This window comes from Echinococcus granulosus (genome assembly GCF_000524195.1).
Source record: "Echinococcus granulosus chromosome Unknown EG_S00004, whole genome shotgun sequence".
Lineage (NCBI taxonomy): Eukaryota > Metazoa > Platyhelminthes > Cestoda > Cyclophyllidea > Taeniidae > Echinococcus > Echinococcus granulosus.
The window spans coordinates 1,054,487-1,074,593 of record NW_020170384.1 but is presented as its reverse complement, the minus strand read 5'-3'; the positions used below and the strand labels follow the sequence as shown (position 1 = coordinate 1,074,593).

At 42.7% G+C, this 20,107-nt stretch overlaps 2 protein-coding genes across 2 annotated transcripts; one reads left to right on the top strand and one right to left on the bottom strand. All coding sequences in view use genetic code 11, as the record gives it.

Moving 5' to 3' along the window:
• Positions 1 to 246: 246 nt before the first annotated feature.
• EGR_01112 (Folliculin) lies at positions 247 to 15,914 on the top strand (the record flags this gene model as incomplete). Its single annotated transcript, XM_024490361.1, has 9 exons — positions 247 to 475; positions 1,131 to 1,366; positions 1,443 to 1,613; positions 2,254 to 2,640; positions 6,819 to 7,090; positions 11,446 to 11,623; positions 13,770 to 13,991; positions 15,305 to 15,661; positions 15,726 to 15,914. The coding sequence occupies 9 exons, from the start codon at positions 247 to 249 to the stop codon at positions 15,912 to 15,914; spliced, it is 2,241 nt and encodes a 746-aa protein (XP_024355180.1).
• Positions 15,915 to 18,081: 2,167 nt separating this feature from the next.
• EGR_01111 (Importin subunit alpha-3) lies at positions 18,082 to 20,107 on the bottom strand (the record flags this gene model as incomplete). The annotated part of the gene is made up of 6 exons (XM_024490360.1): positions 18,082 to 18,222; positions 18,287 to 18,538; positions 18,603 to 19,043; positions 19,123 to 19,510; positions 19,704 to 20,011; positions 20,045 to 20,107. 6 exons carry the CDS (start codon positions 20,105 to 20,107, stop codon positions 18,082 to 18,084), a joined length of 1,593 nt encoding a protein of 530 aa, XP_024355179.1.

The following is a 20,107-nucleotide window of genomic DNA, read 5'->3' as shown; positions in this document are numbered from 1 at the left end:
GTTTTAGTCGCGGTAGGTAAGATCGCATATCACTATACCCTACACGCATTAATTGCGTTTCTGTTAGATGACGCGACTTATTTGCGTAAATAATAAAACCTTCCGACTGATTTGTAGATAGTTCCTGTGGTCATCCTGTTCAAAGTATCATACGTACTGAGCATGATCAGCATACGACCAAAGTATAATTTAACTTAGGGTTTTGTCGATTTTTGGGTTCATCATAGCTAGCTGTTGTCTCTCCCGATGGACGCCGTGGTTGTGCTCTGCCACTTCTGCGAGACCCACGGGCCCGCCATCATAATGTGCACTCAGCCCCTGCGTCAGCTGGTCATACCGATGGTGCCGTCACGCAAGATCTCGGCGGGCACACCGCATGCCTCTTCCAGCTGCGGTAGCTTTCACGTCGCTTCCACCTCTGCCTCCCATGAGGGCACCGTCTGGCCGGCTGAACAGTTGACACACAACCTCTTCTGTAAGTCGCCTCTGGACATAACTTATTCTGTCCTCCCAGAGCATCCAAATGATTAGAGCATTTAAATGAAATGTGAAGTCTCACCTAGGACGGCCAGCATTGATTTCCGTTTGTTTCTTCCATCTTTTATCTGCTTTTTTCCTCATAACGCTTCGATCCCAATCCAGTCTCTTCGCTTTCCACCTAGCTGTGGTAAGTTTATTATGCATCTCACTTATTACTTTTTGTTGTGCCTTAGATCAAGAGCAGTATCACAGGCTCATTTCCAGGCGGATAAGTCAGTAGCTCTTTGTTCTTGCTTTTTACTCCTTTCGTAGCTCAATGTTCTACCTTGCTGTACTAGATTGTGTTTAGATTTGGGCCACTTGAGGATCCCCTCCTCATCGTATGTTTGAACCTTGCAATGCTAGACTGCAACAAAATGATTTTCCCTTCGTCGCCTACCTTTCAAAGGCAGCGACTTCCCACCGTCACTGTAGATGACGATTTCTTTTAGCATATCGATACCTTCCCTCCCCTCTCTATAGTCTGCGACCTGTCTTGACGTGCCAGAAAGTGCTGTAATGGCGGCTCTTCGTCACTGTTTAGTCAGTAGTGTTGTTGTCGTCAAAATCTTCTTTCACTTTCGGTTCTTCCTTCATCCTACTTCTCACAGCCGATCTTATCACCTCAACCGCTCCGCCTCAGTCGACGGGAGCTGTGCAGGACACCACCCCTCGGACGCAATCCTCCGCATCCTGTCGTGCGTGTTCCATTATAACGCGTGACGAAATTGGATTCGTGAGTCATGACTTCTCCGCTAAGACCGACTACGTCTCCACTCAGTTCCCCAGCGACGTGGAACTCCTCAAAGCCGTTCGCACAGCCTGCATGCGTAGTCTCTCCTGCGAGGTGCCCTCTGAATTTTTTTCTTTTTACTTCGTCATTTAAGTAGCGTGTATTTCGCCGGTTGACCTTCATCGTGTAGGTTATTCCGGGTCGCGAAGGCCCCGTGTATTTCGGCGATGATGTCAACCGACATGTGATAAGTTACAACTTCTTTGTCAAGGACTCAATGGCTCGAGGCTTTCAGGTCAAATACAGCTTCCTACTCATCTCCTGGAACCAGGTTTTTCTGCTCAACCTTTGGCCTTTTGTGGTAAGTTCCTGTATTCAGTTCATTTGAGTATGTGAAGAGAGCACACCTTCTTAATCACTCTTAATGATGCCGTAAGCCATAAAAATTTGCGTAGAGCTGTACTACAAACATAAAGAAGGGTTATCACAGAAATTGTGCATGAGAATAGCGCCATGTCACCAGCGTTGTAGCTGAATTGCGAGACTTAACGAGCCCATATTCTGCTCCGGCTGTTACGTAAGACGGAAATTGTGCCAATTTTTCTCATGGCGAAAATGTTGCTTGTTACATTGGTTGTAGTACCCACAATAAATTTATTTGAGATTTCTAAATGTTGCGCCCTTCACTACATAAACTGCTTTGGAGTGGGACCCATTTGGAAAATAGCACCCAAGACTAAACAAGATTGCTCTTCGTAGAAATAGTTGTCTGAAAGCGCCGTTAAGTAGGTCTCGTGTCTTCTTGTCACAATCTTCTTGGATCGACTACGCCAGCGCTATCGCCTATTTGATGACCGAGTTGCATCTTAAAACGTGTAGAACTAGCTTTGTAGTTGTAAAATAGAGCTAGTGGCTAAATTGTATACACTTATGCGCCATTGGACTACACTAAGTCAATATTGCCAAGACTGGTGCTCCAACGCCGCTGTCTACTGTCACAGGTGAAGAGTTTCCAGACAATGGCGAAGCGTCTGCAGGAGGCCGCGAACCGAGTCTATGAGGAAGAGACTGCGTCGGGCGCCTCATCGACGACGGCGGCGTCCACGACAGCGATGGCAGCGGCAGCGGCGGCACGTTCAGCAACACCCCCGGTGGGTGCCAACCCGTTGCGCCTCTGTCGCACCCCACCACCTTCCTCCTCGTTGGCGCACCACAATACTTCAACCACTCCACCGAGTCGTGGTGCGCCTGCTCTTCTCTCCAGTCAGGCAGTAGCTGCGGGCTCTGCTCTCTCCCTCTCCAGCCAGGCAAACACTAGGAAACTCAGGGGCATGCGCATTACTGAGTTTGAAGTTCGATCTCTCGCTGAACTTACGAAAGATGAGCAGGTGGGCCTACCGCTATGTAAAAGCATGCTTCCTCTCTGCTGTTATTTACTGTTCGTGGAAATCCGGTTCTCATATTCGTTGACCCACGGGGAGTTTACCCTTCTGCTTCATCAGTTACCAGTGATTGCCGTTGTTTGGATGCATGTGCTCTTTGTTCACGTTGGAGTGTGATTTGACTGTTACTCTGTTTTCATATTGTGTGGTGCAGTTCGAACAACTATCTACACTCCCAGTTAGTTGGTCATTATTTCGTGTCTTTTAAATGCATTGTGGAAATGCAATTCGGCTATCGCTTCGTTCTCTGAAATTTCAGCTGTTGAGGCATATTTTGGGTTACATCCTGTCTGTTACAAACACGTATTTAAACTCTGAGAGCAGTTAGTTCTTTGATCATGCTGGATATTTGTTTGGTTTCAAAGACGGCAACCGTGAAACTTTTCTAAAATTTAGTGAAATCCACCAACTTGCATATGAGTGCGAGAGGTACACTTAGTGATCCATCGAAATGAAAGAATTGTCTTGTCTCAACTATTCTTAAATTGACCCCATGCTTCATTTGCGTCTCCCTTCAATTTATTGTTTTATTGCCTACCCTTTTAAGATTTCTGTCAATGAATTGACACCTATTATCATGAAGTTATTAGGTGCCGTTACTTTTCAGCTCCAATGACTTTTAAGGGGCCGTGAAACCTGTAGCCTAGACTCCAATGCGTCTCTAATTTCAACTCGAGATTTTGGGTCCTTTTTATTAGCAACACAACCACAGCGCTTGCTGAGTGTTTGAAGGTCATCCAAATCAGGGTATATGACTTATCTCGCATGGTTGAGAAATTTGGCGTACTATTCAACCTGTGCCTTGCACCTAGGGACGCGCTGCCTTGTCAAAAGTGAAATGCAAATGTCACGACGCGGGACGAATTGTTCACTTTATCTCTTTTGCGCCTCCTCCTCTACCCTGCTCTGTATACGCTCTACTTTGTCATTGAGAGTTTTGCTTAACTACAAATGCCACTTACTGATTAATTGCTGTGATCTGACAGTTGCGCTGCCTCTATTTTCCTGTTTCCCTATGAACTTGCCCTAAGATGCGGAGTGTTATTCGTAGAGCGGATTCCAATTTTGTCGATTTCTTGATCTTCCATGTTTGTTTTTACTCCGCCCATTAGCTTATTAAGAGAATGTCTCATGCTCCGGTGAAAAAGAATGTTTGCATATTTTTTGAATGCTGACACACCTGCGATGCTTTGCTGTGTTCTGATCCACTAATCCGCACATAACTAGTTGGTTTCAATATTCGTCGGTAGGCTGATTTGAGGGTCATTCTATTCTTCTTTTTGCTTTAAGTGATTGTTTTATTGGCTTCATAATTCATTTCTACGGGTGTGCCTCCATTTTCACTTGATTTTGCTGTTTGATCCATTTGATAAATTTGGCTTATGCTTCAAGAGGAGGGTGGGTATTCTATCGCTTTGACTAGTGTTTTTGAGGTGCTGGAGGATAATTGTGTTGTACGTTGCGTTTGTACGTGTGTTTCTCTTCTCATACATATTTTATGCTGGTATTAGCACACTCAGATGCGGGTTGATTCTTGATCTTAATCTACTAGCTTGTTGCTTAAAGGCGCTATTTCATCTATTAACCGAGGCTATGATTGGAGTTTGAGATCTGTAGCATTCAGAAGATTAACTTTTGTGGTTGAAACACATCGTTCTGAACCTTGTGTCCTCTTGAGATTCGGCTGTAATTTTGACGGCTTTGAATGCCATCAACTAGCAATTATTAATTTATTAATGAGTCCTTTTTTGCTGAATTTGGTAATCAGATTGTTCAGTATCTGACGGATATTCCCTACCCAACCTTGAGAAACGAGACGCCTGTTTTTGTTTGTTCTATCAACTTCTATCGCTTTGAAAAACCGGGTGAATCCAGGTTAAAGCTGTGATAGCATTGCATCATCTAAGCGTTTCACGAGTAATTCTGTATGATTCTTGTCGTGACTATCAATATTTTCCATCTGAAACTTGTTATCCATTGTGTAATGGAATGAGCAAATTTCTGGTCCTGCCGATGCTCGCCTGTTTCGAGTAGGCAGATTAGTGATGTAAAATATCTTCACAATTGGGTGTTTGGCTGTGCTTATGCCTTTTAGTTTATTTACCACCCGCGTTGTTTTTTTTCTCACTTTAGACTGTCATAAAAAGCTCTTTTCAAAATTATTACACCGCTATCCATTGGTAATTGACAAATTGATAGATTCAATTTCGTCTTCCGTGATTCCTATGAAAAATCAAATAAAGCTAATTCAGCTAAAGTGTTAGCAAAGTTAAATTTTTTTGTAGTCACGTGTTCAATTTAGTGGCCTTGCTCTCTTATATCTATTATCACACCGGTTTCTCATGCTTTTCTGCCTGCTAATTCATGAACATCCTTCATTGACTTAGAAACGTACACTTTCGACTTCTTTTTGTCTCTTCTGTGAAAGCCCTGTCATTCAAAATGAATTTATTTAGATCTCCCAATGTGTCAAACTTCCGTACAATCAAATTTGTGAATTTACCATGTACCCCATTAATTCGGGCAGTCATGAAGGCCCTTCCTTGTGCCTCAACCTATCAATGTCGCTGGCTAATTTGAGTGATCTGCATTGTCAAGCAGAGCTCGAAGTGACTTGGCTTAACTAGTACTGTCAGGCTTGGGGGTGATTTCTCCAAAACTCTTGATATTTTTCACTTTTACTTCTAAATTTTGTCATTCTCTAGCAAAGCGTTCAATCTAGTATCGTCTTTTTTAAATCCCTTTGATGTCTTGCCACCTTAAGTATACCAGTAGTGTAAAATTACATGGAGAAGCCTTTTTGAAGTAAATCTACCTTCGCCACAAAATTCAAGTTTTTTGTTCAAGTTTAGTTGCATCCTCAAGCATTATCCTTGTGACTTTTACGTTTTCTGTTGGTCTATCTATAAATTTATTTCAGGAAGCTGTGTGACTCCTTCCCGTAGTTCATTCGGTATGGTTTGGTAGCTGCCAAATCACCGGGCTAAATTTCTTAAAAAGCCCTAAGTGAATTATTTGATAAAATCAGGCGGTTGCCACACATCACATTTGCATATTCTACCCATATTTGACTGGGCTCATTTTTTGTCCAATGCCATTATTTAGTTCCAGTTTTTGCGGTTCCCTTTCATTTTTTTTCCTATTTAAATGCCGACATCGCATCCTAAACCACCTTATCTACATGATAGGAGGTTAACTGAGAAGCTGGTGGATATAGTTTTGTCTTACGTTTTCTATGAAATCTCTATCCTTAAGAATAAGGTGATAGATTACTAGCATCCAGGCGTAGCATCAACTGATTGAGAAAACCAGTTATGAATTCTTTTTTTCTTAGAATAGAAAAATGCAGTATCTCTCCCCAATTGACAAGTTTTAGCGTACACTTTCCTTCCCCTAAATCCCTAAAAAGCTAGAATCAAATTTGGTTGAATCTAGTTTTTTGATGCTCAAGATTATCATCGGATTTTGAGTATATGTTGCTTTTTTAACATTAGCGATGCTTTTGTTGTCGATCCTATATTCTTCACACCTTCAGTGCTCATGGATGTTACGAATTAGCGGATATTTATTTATCACTGGTTTTTACTCGATGGATCCTTGTCGAACAGGTGCTCATCATACGAAATCACAGCCCCTCTTTACGTTTGGATACTTGTGTATTGTGTTCTTTTCCCCCGTTTTCAGTTCTTGAAAAAATGAGTTAAGGCCGCATGGCGGGTATTACCTTCATGGATCAGTGCAAGCCCTTCGTAAACAATTATGCTTCACCCCTTGTTTGGGTGATCACAAAAGCTGCATGGTCTTAACAGACCAAGTGTTCGATTTAATATTTTAGGTAATTGGTGTTAAATGTTGGCATGATTCTTATTTTGCTTAAATTTTTTTTCGAGACCATTGCACACTTGACACACCAACCAGTTTTTTATCCCCAAATGCGATCAACTCTACCTATTTTATGTCTTCCTCTGTGTACTTTACAAAAATTCATACGCCTTTAGTTCAGGCACTCATTGTTACTTTAGACCACCGGTATCGGCCGCTAACGGTCAATCGAAGAGTTTACTTCCTTTTAAGGCTCGAGATAATGCTGCTGAATGCCTTATGGATACTTCACTCTCCTCCAGGTGTACTACCGCGTGCACGCTTGGTTCACGTGGCTGCTGCGAGTAGCGGGTCGCAACTGGACCCCAGTGGACCTTAAGAGTGCCCCCGTGAACGAGGATGAGGTGTTCGCGGAAGAGCGCAAGAATGGTCTCCTGCTGGGCCTCAGTGGCAGCTCTGGTCATGCGGCAGTGAGCGGAACCTCGGGCGCCATCAACACCATCGATCCCACCACCCTCACGCTGGGCTCCGAGCTTGGCTGGACTGATGGCACTCCTGAGGTCGAGACGGCTGTGTAAGTTGCTTCAAGCTTATTTTCTTCTATCCATTCCTCCCCAAATACTTCGCCTATTCCTGATTTGATTCCGAAGCTGTAGAATCTTACTAACTATCAGGCCTTCCTTCTAGTCAGCTGGCCTTTTAGTTAGTTTATACTGTCATTGGAAATGAAGACACCATACCATGAAGGTATTCAAGTCAAACTAAGACCTGTAGGCTTGTTGTAAGAGAAAACAATTTTTAATGGGTGAAAATTACATTCATTATCACATGCGGTCTTTTGCTGCTGAATTTATGCACTTCTAGTGTTAAACTAATGCTTGAAAGCAGCTTCTTCATGGAAAAATACTTCTTTTCGGATAAAATTTCCTGGGAGAGTCTGCAGAAGCCCAAAATTCCACGAGCTAGTGATTCCTAGGACTAACTGTTGGCCTGCAGTCTAGAAACCACTACTCCAAGGGTCGTCTCTGACTCTTATTTCCTATTGTGAAATGGCTTCCTTGTTGTTGGGCTTCCCATTACTCTACTGTAATGTGTTTGAAGCTTTCAGTTTATCGAAGTAGATCTCTGTGGGTTCGAGTTTTACACCCTTGTTTACAAGACACCTTGCCAATGTACACTGGTCCATGCATGTATGACATGAGTGTCGGCTAATAGCAATAGGACACACTGTTCACCCATTCTTACCATTAGTGCTGCCACATTGATATCCTTTTTAAGGGTGTTAAACTAAAATTGTCGGTTTGACTTTAGTCGGGTATTGACTTTTTCTTTGACACTTAAGTCAAACCGAATGCACGAATAAGCTTAAGTTTACTTTCCCCCCCTCCCACTTCTACCATTGCGGTCCTTGAAATTCTGTTTTCCCTTTTTTCATTGAGATCGAAATGGAGGTATGAGTAGGCTCATTTAAATTTGTGCCTTTCACTCTCCTCAGTTGGCTTCTTGATTATTGATCCGCGCTTTAGCTCATGGGATACCTCATGCATATCTCCCATCCCCCTTTACACCCTATAGACGTCTCAGCGCTCGGACTCTGCCTTAAAGTTGAAAGTGATCCCGTTTTTTTCTCTTTCCCAGCCTAGCTAGATGGCCTTTCTGCTACTGGCTTCTGTTTTGAGTGCTGATATTTTATTCTGCTTTTTCTATTTTTTGATGACACCACAGCCACTTATCCTGCTTGCCACTTATGATTATTGGTCCATTATTTTGACGTTGAAGCGTCTGGGGAAGTTGACCCAGATCCCGTCAATTACATATTTCAGTCCCTCGAGTTTTCCATGTTTGATTACTACAAAGATAGCCTTATTTCCAAAATGACACCTGCTTTCAGGCATTTCAGTGTGATTGGATGTCTTTTTACGCTTCTCACGTTTTAAATGTTTTTTTGTTTCATTCTTTGAAATTAACGATACCTTATTGCTTTTGATCTAAAAATTAACCTTTTTTTGTTCAGGCATGCCTTCAGGTAAATTGATGTACATGCTTTTCTTTTGATGAATACTTTTTTGCCTATTAGGATCAACTCGGGCACTCTCGTTATGTGGCATTTTAGTGCACATTTATCTAGTCACCTATTTTAACCCTTTGGTGTAAGCCACGATTTTGCTGACCTCCCCTCTGCCCTCTGATCACTTGTGATGGCAAATGTCAGTTAAAGGTGTTTCCACAAACTGATGGTTAATCTTGTATCGTTTGCTGTTACAAGCCTAGCCTTTATTGCAATGTAAGCCACAGACGTAGTCCTTCAAAGATTAAAGCGGAGTAAATTCATCCTATTCTCACCTTGATTACCGTATACCTTAGCTCGTAAGCACTTAGTATGTATTTTAGGCATTGTAATTGCACCGTTGAGTACCGTTGAAGTCGGACCTCAATCCATCAAATTTGCACAGGACATTAGCAGGGAAGGTTGCGTATTGTTTTAGCGCTTGTGATTTTTGAGGTCAAGCGCTTCCATCCTGTCCCTCTCCTCTTCTTCAAGCACCATTGCCATAATTCGCACCCTTTTAAATAAGCTGGTTTAAGTTTGCCGCGAGAATTAACATTTATTCAAAATTTATTTGATATTCTTCGAGGTGAATCGTCGTCTTGTCTAAGTCTTTCTCTCCAATTGTTTTTTTTTTTACAAACATGCTTAAAAGCATTCAGAATCTTGCATTTAAAATAAGCATGCATCATTTTCATATCTTTCGTGGGCACCATTTTTTCCTTGTCATAATCATTGACAAAAGACACTTGCGCAATCTGTCTTCCTTGTAGTTTAATCTAACTTTTTGTCATTTCGATCGCAACGATATACTGCGTCTTTCCCTTATGGACTTTTGTAGAGCATGATCTCACTTATGTAATATTCTTCACTCTTGTTTCCCACACCATTTTTTTCAGTTTATCATTAACGTTTCCAACCTTGTGAGATCATTGATTCAAGGCCAATACGCCTCCCAAAAGGGTCGTACTCAAATGTCTCGATCGTTGAAGAAAGAAATTCAATTCCTTGTTATTTCTCACTAGATCCTAGCGACAAGCATATTTCCAATTGATGTTGCCCTCAAAGTTTTCACTGCTCTAATTTGTCTAGGCAAGGTTTAGAGCCCCCACGCCCTACCCGAAGAGGAGGTGAGACTTATTAGTCCAGTTGCAACTTTCTTACATGCTGAAGCGCCAATGAACTGTTGATAGCAATGGAAAGGATAGAGTACCATACAATTAGAAGTCTAAAGAGCTTATGTGTGGCTACTTGCAAAATTATGATAAATATCGTTCTGTTACAGGCAGCTTTGTGGTTGAGTCGCTTTGTTATGCCTTCAAATGGGCGACAAGCGGACTTGTACTTCTGGCAAGTGGGAGCTTGGGGTGGTGCTAGTCAAGTCCCCTCTTCAATCAATTCGTGCCCCTACTCATCCAAATGTGTAATCTTGTTTTCTATTTTTTGAGTAAAACGGTCGAATGGAGAAGTATTAATTGAAAGTCTTGACTTTAAATCAATGGAAGAAACGGTTTTATTCAATAAGTAACTATTGTAGACCTAAGCGGGATACTCTGAGACGAGATCTTGGCCCTAAATTTGAATCGGATAAGAGGAAACTGAAAGTCGGCAGTGCCAAGTTGAATTGTGACAAGCCTCAAGTAGCCAACGAGCCAATTCATTGGGAAACAGGTTTATAAAAGTACTGTAAATATCATATCTGAGCGACAAAAGACTAAATTATGCACACTTCTTAACTAACTGTCCTTTCCTTGAACTCCTTGGCCCATACTAATGTGTACAATGCGTTCACTTTATTGGGCTACCAAAAAATTCGCGTCGATTTCAATGTACCTTGCTGCATTGATCACTTTGCACGAAATCGTAAAATTTGGTCGATTACATGCCTTGAGGGGCATAGACATGCGTTGGTCTATCTGGGCTCGTTGTTATGTTTTACCGCCTCTTATCCATTGTTTTGGGACTTATATCACACAGTGCCGTCCAAACGAACCTGATGTGATTTGGATTTGTTTGTCCCTTCGAATTGAACTTAAACTCAGCCTCCAGGTTGCTGAAGGTCTTGCAAGATGTGTGCAGAATGTGGGGGGTGGGGTGGGGGAGCGGGGGGCGTTGTATGTCATATGTTAGCTGTCATTTTCTCTTGGCACTTGTGCTAGACAATCGCTTAATAACATACGCGCAAAGTTGAGGTAGAGAAGGAAGGTGGCTGTGGCTAACTTTATTCGTGGCTTCTGGAGACAAAACACTTTACAAAAATGTAATTGAATACTAACTTGGATCGCGTAGTTCAAGGATTGGAGTTTGTAATGATGATCATTTCGGAGAAAATAAGGTTAGTTTTAGAGGCTCTCTGGAGCTTTTTTAATTTTTATTCCGTAAAACTGCACAAACTTATTTTGGTTTCTTTTTGCTAGTGCTCAGTCAAACTGCTTCTGTGTGTTGCTCCCTTTCATTGGACACCGTCCTTGTGTTCTCGCAGTGTCTTCGTTATTGTTGTGCTCTTCTTTTGCAAAGCGGTTTTCACTATACCATCCTTCCGATTACTTTTTTTCCCTTTGTGGACCTCGTTTGAATTGTGATTTATTAACACGTTAGCTGAAAGGGGATTCAACGAAGTGTGTGTTTGTCTTTGCACTTAAATCAGGTAGATAAGAAGAGGCAGTTTGAATAAGTACTGGATAAGAAGTCTTACTTTCTACTGTCATCTGCTGAAACTGGAGTGCTAATTTCGGCGCCTGTTCGGTCAAATTTAGTGACTTCCTTTACGTACGTGTGCGATTTCTTTCCCACCTAACATTCTGTAGCAGGCTCTGTTCTTTTGTCGTTATTTGTCGATCGTCAGATCGGTGTGTGGCTAAGTTGGTCGATTTCTGTTGCAGTCAAATGCGATTACTGTCCCACCTCTACAAATGCATAGGCGAGGAGTACTTCCTGCGACTTGTCTACTATCTGGGCATCGGCAATCAGGTCATCCTTCATCCGCTGGAAAAACCCAAAGTCGCGTCTTTCACTGCTGCCGCACTCGCTCGTCTCCTGCCTCGGGGATGCGTCCGACTTGTGAGTAAATAGTACTTATTATTTACGTCAGTAGGCGTCAATTTGTGCAATGGGAAGATGTACATAGATTTCTAATGACCGAGTATTGGGCGAGATGGGGGATTTTGTGTCATTAGCTTTTCTTCTTGCCATTTCTTTATCAAATGTTTCTATTTGATGTTTGCGTATAATATTCAACCACCTTACACTTTCTGCATCATATTATCACACACTAGGAACAGTGTGACGAATTTCATTCATTTTAACCATTAATGCGAATTTTACGGTTTCTTTTTCGATTGCCTAAATCATTTCTCTTCGGAAAAAAAGTATTGTTTTATAAAGGTGGTCAGTCCTTGGTCTCGTTTCTATAAATTGCTGCAAAAGCATTTTTGGGCTAATTGCTACCCAATTTGGGACTAAAATACCAATTGTGTGATCAAAACTTTTTGCTCACACTAACTTGTGTCCCACTTCTACTTAGCTATCGGTTTTTAGTAGATCTCCCTTTCTTCATTGCCTTTTGTACCTCAGATTCGACGCTCGTTTTGCCGTGACATGAAGATTACTTTGACTATGGTAGCGGCTATGATGAATAGTAGACAAGAAAACTAGTTAAAATTAGCATTCAATACGGATTTTTTTTACTCCAGCGAGTGTAGTTTCAGTTGCAAACCACTTCGGTGCAGCCATTGTCCTGTTTACATATATGTGCCTGTACCCGCACAATCCAACCCAATTGCCTTCTTTTCCCTCTTTTTGTGTACAGTCGCTCAGATACGGTCCTAGTGTGTGAATGTATGATTGCACACATTCCTATTGGAGGATTTATGTGGATACAACAGATTCCTATTTGGTTCACTGAGTTCCTTAAAGATCTGGCAAAAAAGTCCTCGCCATCACTATAGGCGCATTTTTTTGTGTTTTGAAACGAACAACTTTGTCTACTTAATTCCTGGCGTTCATTGAGCATCATCATTTACTTTTTTTGAAACTTTACTGAACCTAATTTGGTTCACATGTATTGCGTTTCAATGAACAAGATCTTAGAGAATTCCGACGTGTCGTTGTTTCGCATTTTAATTACAAATTGTGTTGATTCTACAGCTTTTGGGTCAAGACCGCAACCTTACTGAGTCACGAAACAGTTGGCTTTTCTACTGGGATCCTTATATAATTTAGCGATAATTCCACGATTTACCATGGTGTCCGAGGCATGATAAGGCGTGCCTGCGCGAAGGAATATTCAACATCAACAGGTAGTCTACATATCATAAACAAAGCCATGATGCCAGATTGGTACCCGAATTGCAAGAGTGAAACATCCCGTCCGGTTCAATATATCGGTAAAGCATGCCGCTTTTTGAATGACGCTTCCTGTAAACAATGAGCAAATTCGTTGAGTTCATTACTTCCTTACGCTTGTTTTTCATATAATTCTCTTATTAGGGTCCGTCTAGGGCATAACTGCCGTCTCGTCGTGTAAGCAGTCTTCTCTACGAGATCAAGTCATCAAATTTTTCGCTACAAATCAGGTGACAAAAAGATTCACATCGGTTTCATTGTAAACCGCTAACTCGAGAGGCATAGGTATGCGTCGGTCCATCCATGCTCCTTATTGTGCCCCATAGTCTTTTATCTTTTATCGTCCGAACGAACCTGATGTGATTTGAGCCTGTTTTTCTTTCCAACTAAAGTTAAATTAAACTTCAAAGTTGAAAACGCTTTTAGTAAATTGTGTGCAGTATGTGGGGGAGGTGTGGTATATCGTATGTTGATTCCTTAAATTATAGCTATCATCTTTTCTCGGCTTTTGCGTTAGAAAATCACGCGATCATATACGAAGTGGAGTAGATAGTAGAACGGGGGGATGAAGTTAAATTAGAAAAGGAAGTGGCTGTGGCTAGGCTTCTTCTTCGGTTTTGGAGACAAAACGGTTTATAAATGTGTAATTGAGAGCTAATTTGTGTTACATTGTTAAAAGATTATAGCTTATGATGACTATTATTTATCGGAGAAAAAAGAATAGTTTAAGAAGCTTTCTGTAGTTTAGTTTGCATTCTGGAAAACTGCATAAACTTATTTCGCTTACCTTTACATGTGTATGTTAGAGCCTTCGGTTTCTCTGGTGTCCTGTAAACCCCATTTTTCACGGTCTCTTCCTCAGGTTAACGAAAGCGCGACGTACTACCCGCCCTCTCAGTGCAACCTCCTCTCCCTCAATGTGGGTGCTCCCCTGTCCAAGTTGGGTCCTCCAGAGACACCCTACGTGATCGTCCAGGTGAGCTTAATGTCGCCCAACACTGCCAAAGAAGAGAAATTGACCACTGGTGAACGCTCACCCTCTCCTTCTACCTCTTCCACTGGCTCGGACACCAAATTCGACCAGGTGGGCAATTCTGATTGTTCAATCATCAGTGCGTCTATTTCTATAGGTGAAATTAGTAGTTCGGGCTCATTTCTACGCCTCTAACACACTTGTTATCAAAATTCCAGCAGAAAACCATTGCAACAACCCAAATGTGCCACCAATGAAATGAGTAAATATTATCACTCGATTAAAAAATTTCAATAATGTTGAATCATCCCGGTCAAAAACATTTGCTAACGTGATAAAGGTAGCTTCTACCAAGTTTTGATTCGTCACATTTTGGTCCGCTTCTTTGAATAAATCGCGGCGGTTTTAACAAAACTTTGGGTGACTAAATAGGTCTTGACTTTTATCACTTCATCGAATATACGATCACCCTCCTTTGTGATGCAAGGTCATTAATATCTTACCAACTTTTCCGTCTGCAAAACTGTTTGTGTTTGATCGTGCAATTTTTATTGCATAGTATTATCAAATGAAAATGTAGTCTACATGCCAAGGCCTCTGATCAGTTCACAAAGGATAAGAAGGTCTTGTCTGGGGAAGGTGTTCGAAACAATTTGGGACGTGAGCTTCACTTAAAATAGAAAGGAATTGATACCAATAAGTTAAAACAGTTTTTCTATCTAGTCCTCTACTGCTGCATTTACATCTTTCAGTTTTTAGCTGAGCACTTGAAAACTTTGGCATGGAAATATTTGTCAGTACAGACGGGCCATCTTAGGACGCTCCGCAAAAAGCTGCATCTGCGCCAAGTTTTGGAAATTACAAATGTTTGCGTTTATGACTGGTTGTGCTCACCGGCTGTGTTCCATACGCTGGTTCCCTGCCAAAGGTCGTCGTCACTGACGGGTGTACTGGCATCTCCAAAACGTTTGTGGTATTCAGGCGTTTCATTGCTGAGCTGATAAGTATTCCATCAGCGTATCATACAGTGCTTGAAGTCTTCTGTAGGAACGTCTTTGTTCCCAAGACAATCCACTCATGTTTGCACGTTGTCACTTTTGAGGCTGTCTAGACTAGCCTACGATGTGTGCGCGGGTTTTTCGTAGCCGGGCGTCATTGGTATCTAGTGCTACTGGTAATGCTTTACGATAGCATTTTCCATTATTCGGTAACTGGAAGTTCGTTTTTGACAGAATTACTTCCCACTTCAACGATCACTGACAAGGCAATTTGTTTTCAATCAGCGATGAGCGATGCTGCATAAATTGTTGCTAGACTTTGATTTATGTTGTACCAATCTCAATGTGACAATAGCCATCTAGAACTCACCAGTTGAAATGTCTGGAAGACTAGACTGAGTGGTTGTGATTGTCCATTCTCTTCAGCTCAACTTTGCAGTTAGCTTCGGCCAGGCGCTGGAAACACCCCCGGACAACTGGGAGTTGGCATGGTCACGAAGCAGCAGTCTCTCTGAGGGTCCCTCATCTTCCCCCTGGGGCCTCCCCTCCGCCAATTCCGCAGCCTCTACCTCTACCCCCATGACCTCATTTTCGGGACCCGTGTTCAAGAAGACCATCAACTCTACATTCGCTCGTCAAATAACCGAGGTTTTTCGAATGGTAGATCCAGTGCAGAACAATCTCGTCATCCTACAACCCTCCACCATGAGTCTTGCATTGACCGCCATTCGACAGCGCTGGATCGACTACGCTCGTACTCTCTACGCCTTCCAGACTTGTTGCGTAAGTAACGATACTTTGCTTCTTGAGAGTTATTGCTCAGCTGAAGTGGGTCTTCCCCTTGTAGAAGGTGTCCTCCAGCGTTGAGGAGTCCACGAGGAAGTGCTTCCAGCTCTTGGCTTCCACCTATGGCCTGACATCGGACGACGAAGCTGTCGTGCTCTACTGGCAGAGGGCATTGAGCAGACGTACTCGGCAAGATGTGTGTCACCCACTCCCTTCTACCTCCACCGGCGCCGCCAAAGGCTCTACTTGAGTCACTTTTTTGTAAAACTCAGGCTATGGTAAAATACGGCCCCTGGGAATCGTGTCATCATTTATATGTTTTTAGCATGTATTTATACCTCCGTATGACCAATAAATGATTGTCCTCGCACCCTGTCTTAGAAGTGGTTTTTTGTGACTAGACTTGACTACTGAACGTGATGAGAATTGAAAGTAATGAATGCTGATCCAAATTTTTAACGGACAGGCAAATAACTCATTACTTGAAGCACCGCACAACCGCAAAGGCACATTTCGTCCTCCTTCCTTTAACTTTAATTCGGGTAATGACCTACCCCCCTAGGGCCGCAACACCCAACCGCGTCAAGCGCACCCTGAAATCTGGCAGTCCGATTCCGCACACAAAAGTGCGTTACGCGTATACGACCCGCTTTCAGACATTAACCTGACGCCACCTCACCGACTCCGCATGCCCACACCCAATGGATGATAGCGGTACAATGAAGATTACTAGATGCTAAAAGGCACAAATTCCCGATTGACGATTACGCCAGCCCGCGATTCGGCAAGACAAGGATATCATTATTGTGGCAACACATTGTTTACTCAGCATCACCGCTCGTGAATATATAACATGTGCATGAATTCGTAGATGAGGATAGCGTGCGCCTCAGACCAAAAAAAAATGAGCGATGTGAAAGGAAAAACAATGAGCATGTAAATGTAAATTTAACTTTTAATATGTCCACATAGACAGGCTGTAGCACAAGCCCAACAAACTCCAGGCAAACAATGCACACTTGGTGGAGGTTCACACGCAAACGCATAGTGGAGTGTAAGCATGGTGGAGAGTAGATGTGGGTGGAGAGATGAAATGGCAAGCAGAAAAGTGCGAGGGAAGTGGGAAGGTAGGAAAGGATGCGGAGACGCAGGTGCTATTCTTGCGAAGCATCAACCACGAGACGGCCCCGAGCCACAATGTGTTTGCAAGTGCTGTTACTGTTGTAGTAGTCGTAGTAAAGAAAATAAGCTGTACAGGCTAAGGGAAGTAGGCTTCGGTCCAAAATTTGCAAAATACATCTCAGAGTAAGAGGGAGAAAGAAGAAAGCTCACTCAGAATTAGGTGAGCAAGAACTTCAAAAGCACACCGCCTTCTGAAGATCAGCAGTCCAATTCCGAGTGCAACCGAGACAATACAAGGAAATGCAAGTGATGATTGGCAAAAGGGAATACGAAAAAAACTGAAAGTGAATCACAGGTTCCAAGGTGTCCGTGTAAAGGAGGAGCAAAATACTAGTAACACAGAGGACTAAAGGGAAAATAAGAACCAGAAATCATGTTTAAGAGCGGATTTCTGCATCGAGAGGCGTGGAAAGACTAAGGTCGTGTCGAATGGCATCTCGCAATTCCCGTTGAAAGAAGGCCATCTTTGTCTGAACTTGTGGATACTTTTTGCGCGAGATAAGAGCAACGCAGATGAAGGCAAGTTTCGATGGAAAAACAAATGGTGGCCGAAGCCCTTAAGACAAGGCAATGAGCGAGACCGCTAAGCCAAAAAATAAGAAACCGGCATAGCGATAATAGAATTATACAAAATCGGAAGAACTCGAGGAGGAATAGAGAAAATGTCAAAATAGACCGGAGGAAAACTGCGAATTTCGGGCCTGGCGCTGGAGCAAATACTGTAGAAATAAAAGAATTGAACATGTTAAATGCTGTGATCAGTGTCGGCAGTGGGCCGTGGAGCGAAGATACAAAAAAGGTAGGAAAGGCACGGGCTGGAGTTCGATGCAGTTCCTGGCACGAATAAAACGTAAGACTCCCACTTCTCTCGAGGAGCTAGTTTGAGGTGTAAGCGCGCATTCTAAAAGGTAAGGAAGGCTCGGCTGATAAGAAGTGGGACGAGGCAGTAGGGAGCCGCACGCTTGGCCAACGGCAAAAAAGGGAATGTATGTCTTGGATATGAAGTCGCATAGGCACAAACCTCCGCGGCCCGGTAAATTACAGAGTTGAGCGAATTCAGTTGAGTAAGACTTGCGGATGATAACAGGAAATGGACCAAGCAGCTCACAGACAATCTCAGACAGACAGCAAACAAGTGCCAGTGATAATTTCGAGTAGACTGTGGCATTTCCATGCACTTATGTGGACTTGGTGAATTGGTATTACTGGATGAATTGATCATGACGTGTTTGAAACTAGAAGTCGAAAAGCATGTTATCCGTTTCAGCCGCAAATGTGAATGTCTCCTCATTGCCATCGGCGGGTGGAGGATTATTTCCGTTACCCGTATTAACTGCTTCAAATTCTTCGTCAGCCGCAACAGTTTCATCGTAGTTCTAGAAAAAAAATACCCGTATTATCCTCTATTAAGACGTAAAAGTAGCACAGGAAGTAACTTACAGAACCATAGAGCATTTCAAGTATATTGTATGCAGACTTGAATATGGAAGGGTTCACATTTTGCTGCAAATCTTCGATGAGATTTAATCCACCACATGATTCAATAGAGCTGATGACGTCCTCCAGCATGCTTCCAGCCATTTTAATAATATTCAGTATTCCATCAAGGACTACTTGAACCACTTGAGAATCTCGTGAGGAGAGCAATTTACAGAGAGGAGGAATCACGTCTTGCGATATAAGGTAACGCACCTAACGAAAGAAGCCACCATTAATGACAAAAATGCAACTCAAAGATAAAAAAGTAGACACCTACCTGCTGCTCATTTCCGTTAATTGTCAGATTTGAAATGGCCCACGCGGCCTCCTTTTGAGTGAGGAATTCACTATTGGCCAAGTGCCCAATAATAAGTGGCACCAGATTATGATCAATAACAGCCTGAACTTGACTCTGATCGCCGGCGGTAATATTAGAGAGGAACCAGACAGCTTCCTTGTTTATTTTCTCTTTTGGATGATTCAATAGCTGAGGAAAGTGGCTCAGCGCGCCACAGTCCAGAACAACTTGGGTTTGTTGGTCTGTGCCAGTCACTATATTACCAACCGCGCGCAGAGCCGCTGTCTGCACTTTAAAGTTTGGATGGGACAAGAGCGGCACAAGATGAGGTACAATTTCAGCGTTAATTACCATGCTGATAAGATAGTTCCCACCGTCAGTCAAATAGGATATAGCCCAGACAGTGTCAACCAAAATTTGCTAAATCACAAACAAGATACCGCACAATAACCAAAACAAAACTAGCATTTTAGCAAACGAAAGTGAAGAGAAAACCTACACTATCGGCGGTGTTGGTAATCAGATACAGCAAAGCTGGCAACAACTCTTGAATAGTACCAACCGGCGGCGGAGGATTCTTATTTCGGCACAGATTAACCATAACCCAAGTTATATTCCGCAAGAATGTAATGGAAATGTTCGGTGTCAAAAGACTCAACAACGGCTTTATTAAGCCCTGTTCGATGACCAAGTCGCGAAGTTGCGGACCATCACCAATAATATTGCCCAGTGCCCAAACGGCCTGCTCAGAAACATTCATATGTGGAGATGATAGGAGTTTCAAAAAATATGGCACAGCTCCTGCCTGGACAACAGCAGCGGTCTGCTTAGAGTTCCCAGATGCAATATTCGTCAATGCCCAAGCGGCTTCAAACTGCAAGGTCGGGCTGTAGGAAGAAGGCAACAAAGTATAATGAAGATGTGCAGCAATTATGCTTTAAAATACTAGATGAAGTTTAAATCCGCTTCCACAACTTTGGCTCCAGCTCACATTCTTTAAATATGAAAATGACCAACAGCAAATACTAAAATAAGACGCGAAAGCGAAGGTAGGATAATCCCTAAAAAGGCAGTGCTTACTTCTCGGAATCCAAACAGCTGACAAGCATTGGGAGTACATTGCAATTAATGAGCTCGTCAATTGGTGGGTGTCTGTCACTAGATAACAACTTCCGAGCAGACTGCACGACGAGAAGACGAACAGCTGGGTCCTCACTGTTTGCGTTCTCAACAATATCAGGTAGATTTAGTAGCGGTGGTTTTTCAACAACTTCCACCTCAGCTTCTGCAGAAACATCGGCGGGAATGTTCCTCTTCTTTTGAAGACACTCATCCCGCTTTGTTTTGCGCAACTCCACCTGACCCTCCTGTCGACGGCGACGCATTTCCTAAGGAACGCTCAACATTATATCAGCACTTACGTCCGCGCTCTTTCCAGCATTCTTAAAGGCTAGTTGCCTGGAGCTAATCACACCATCAGACAT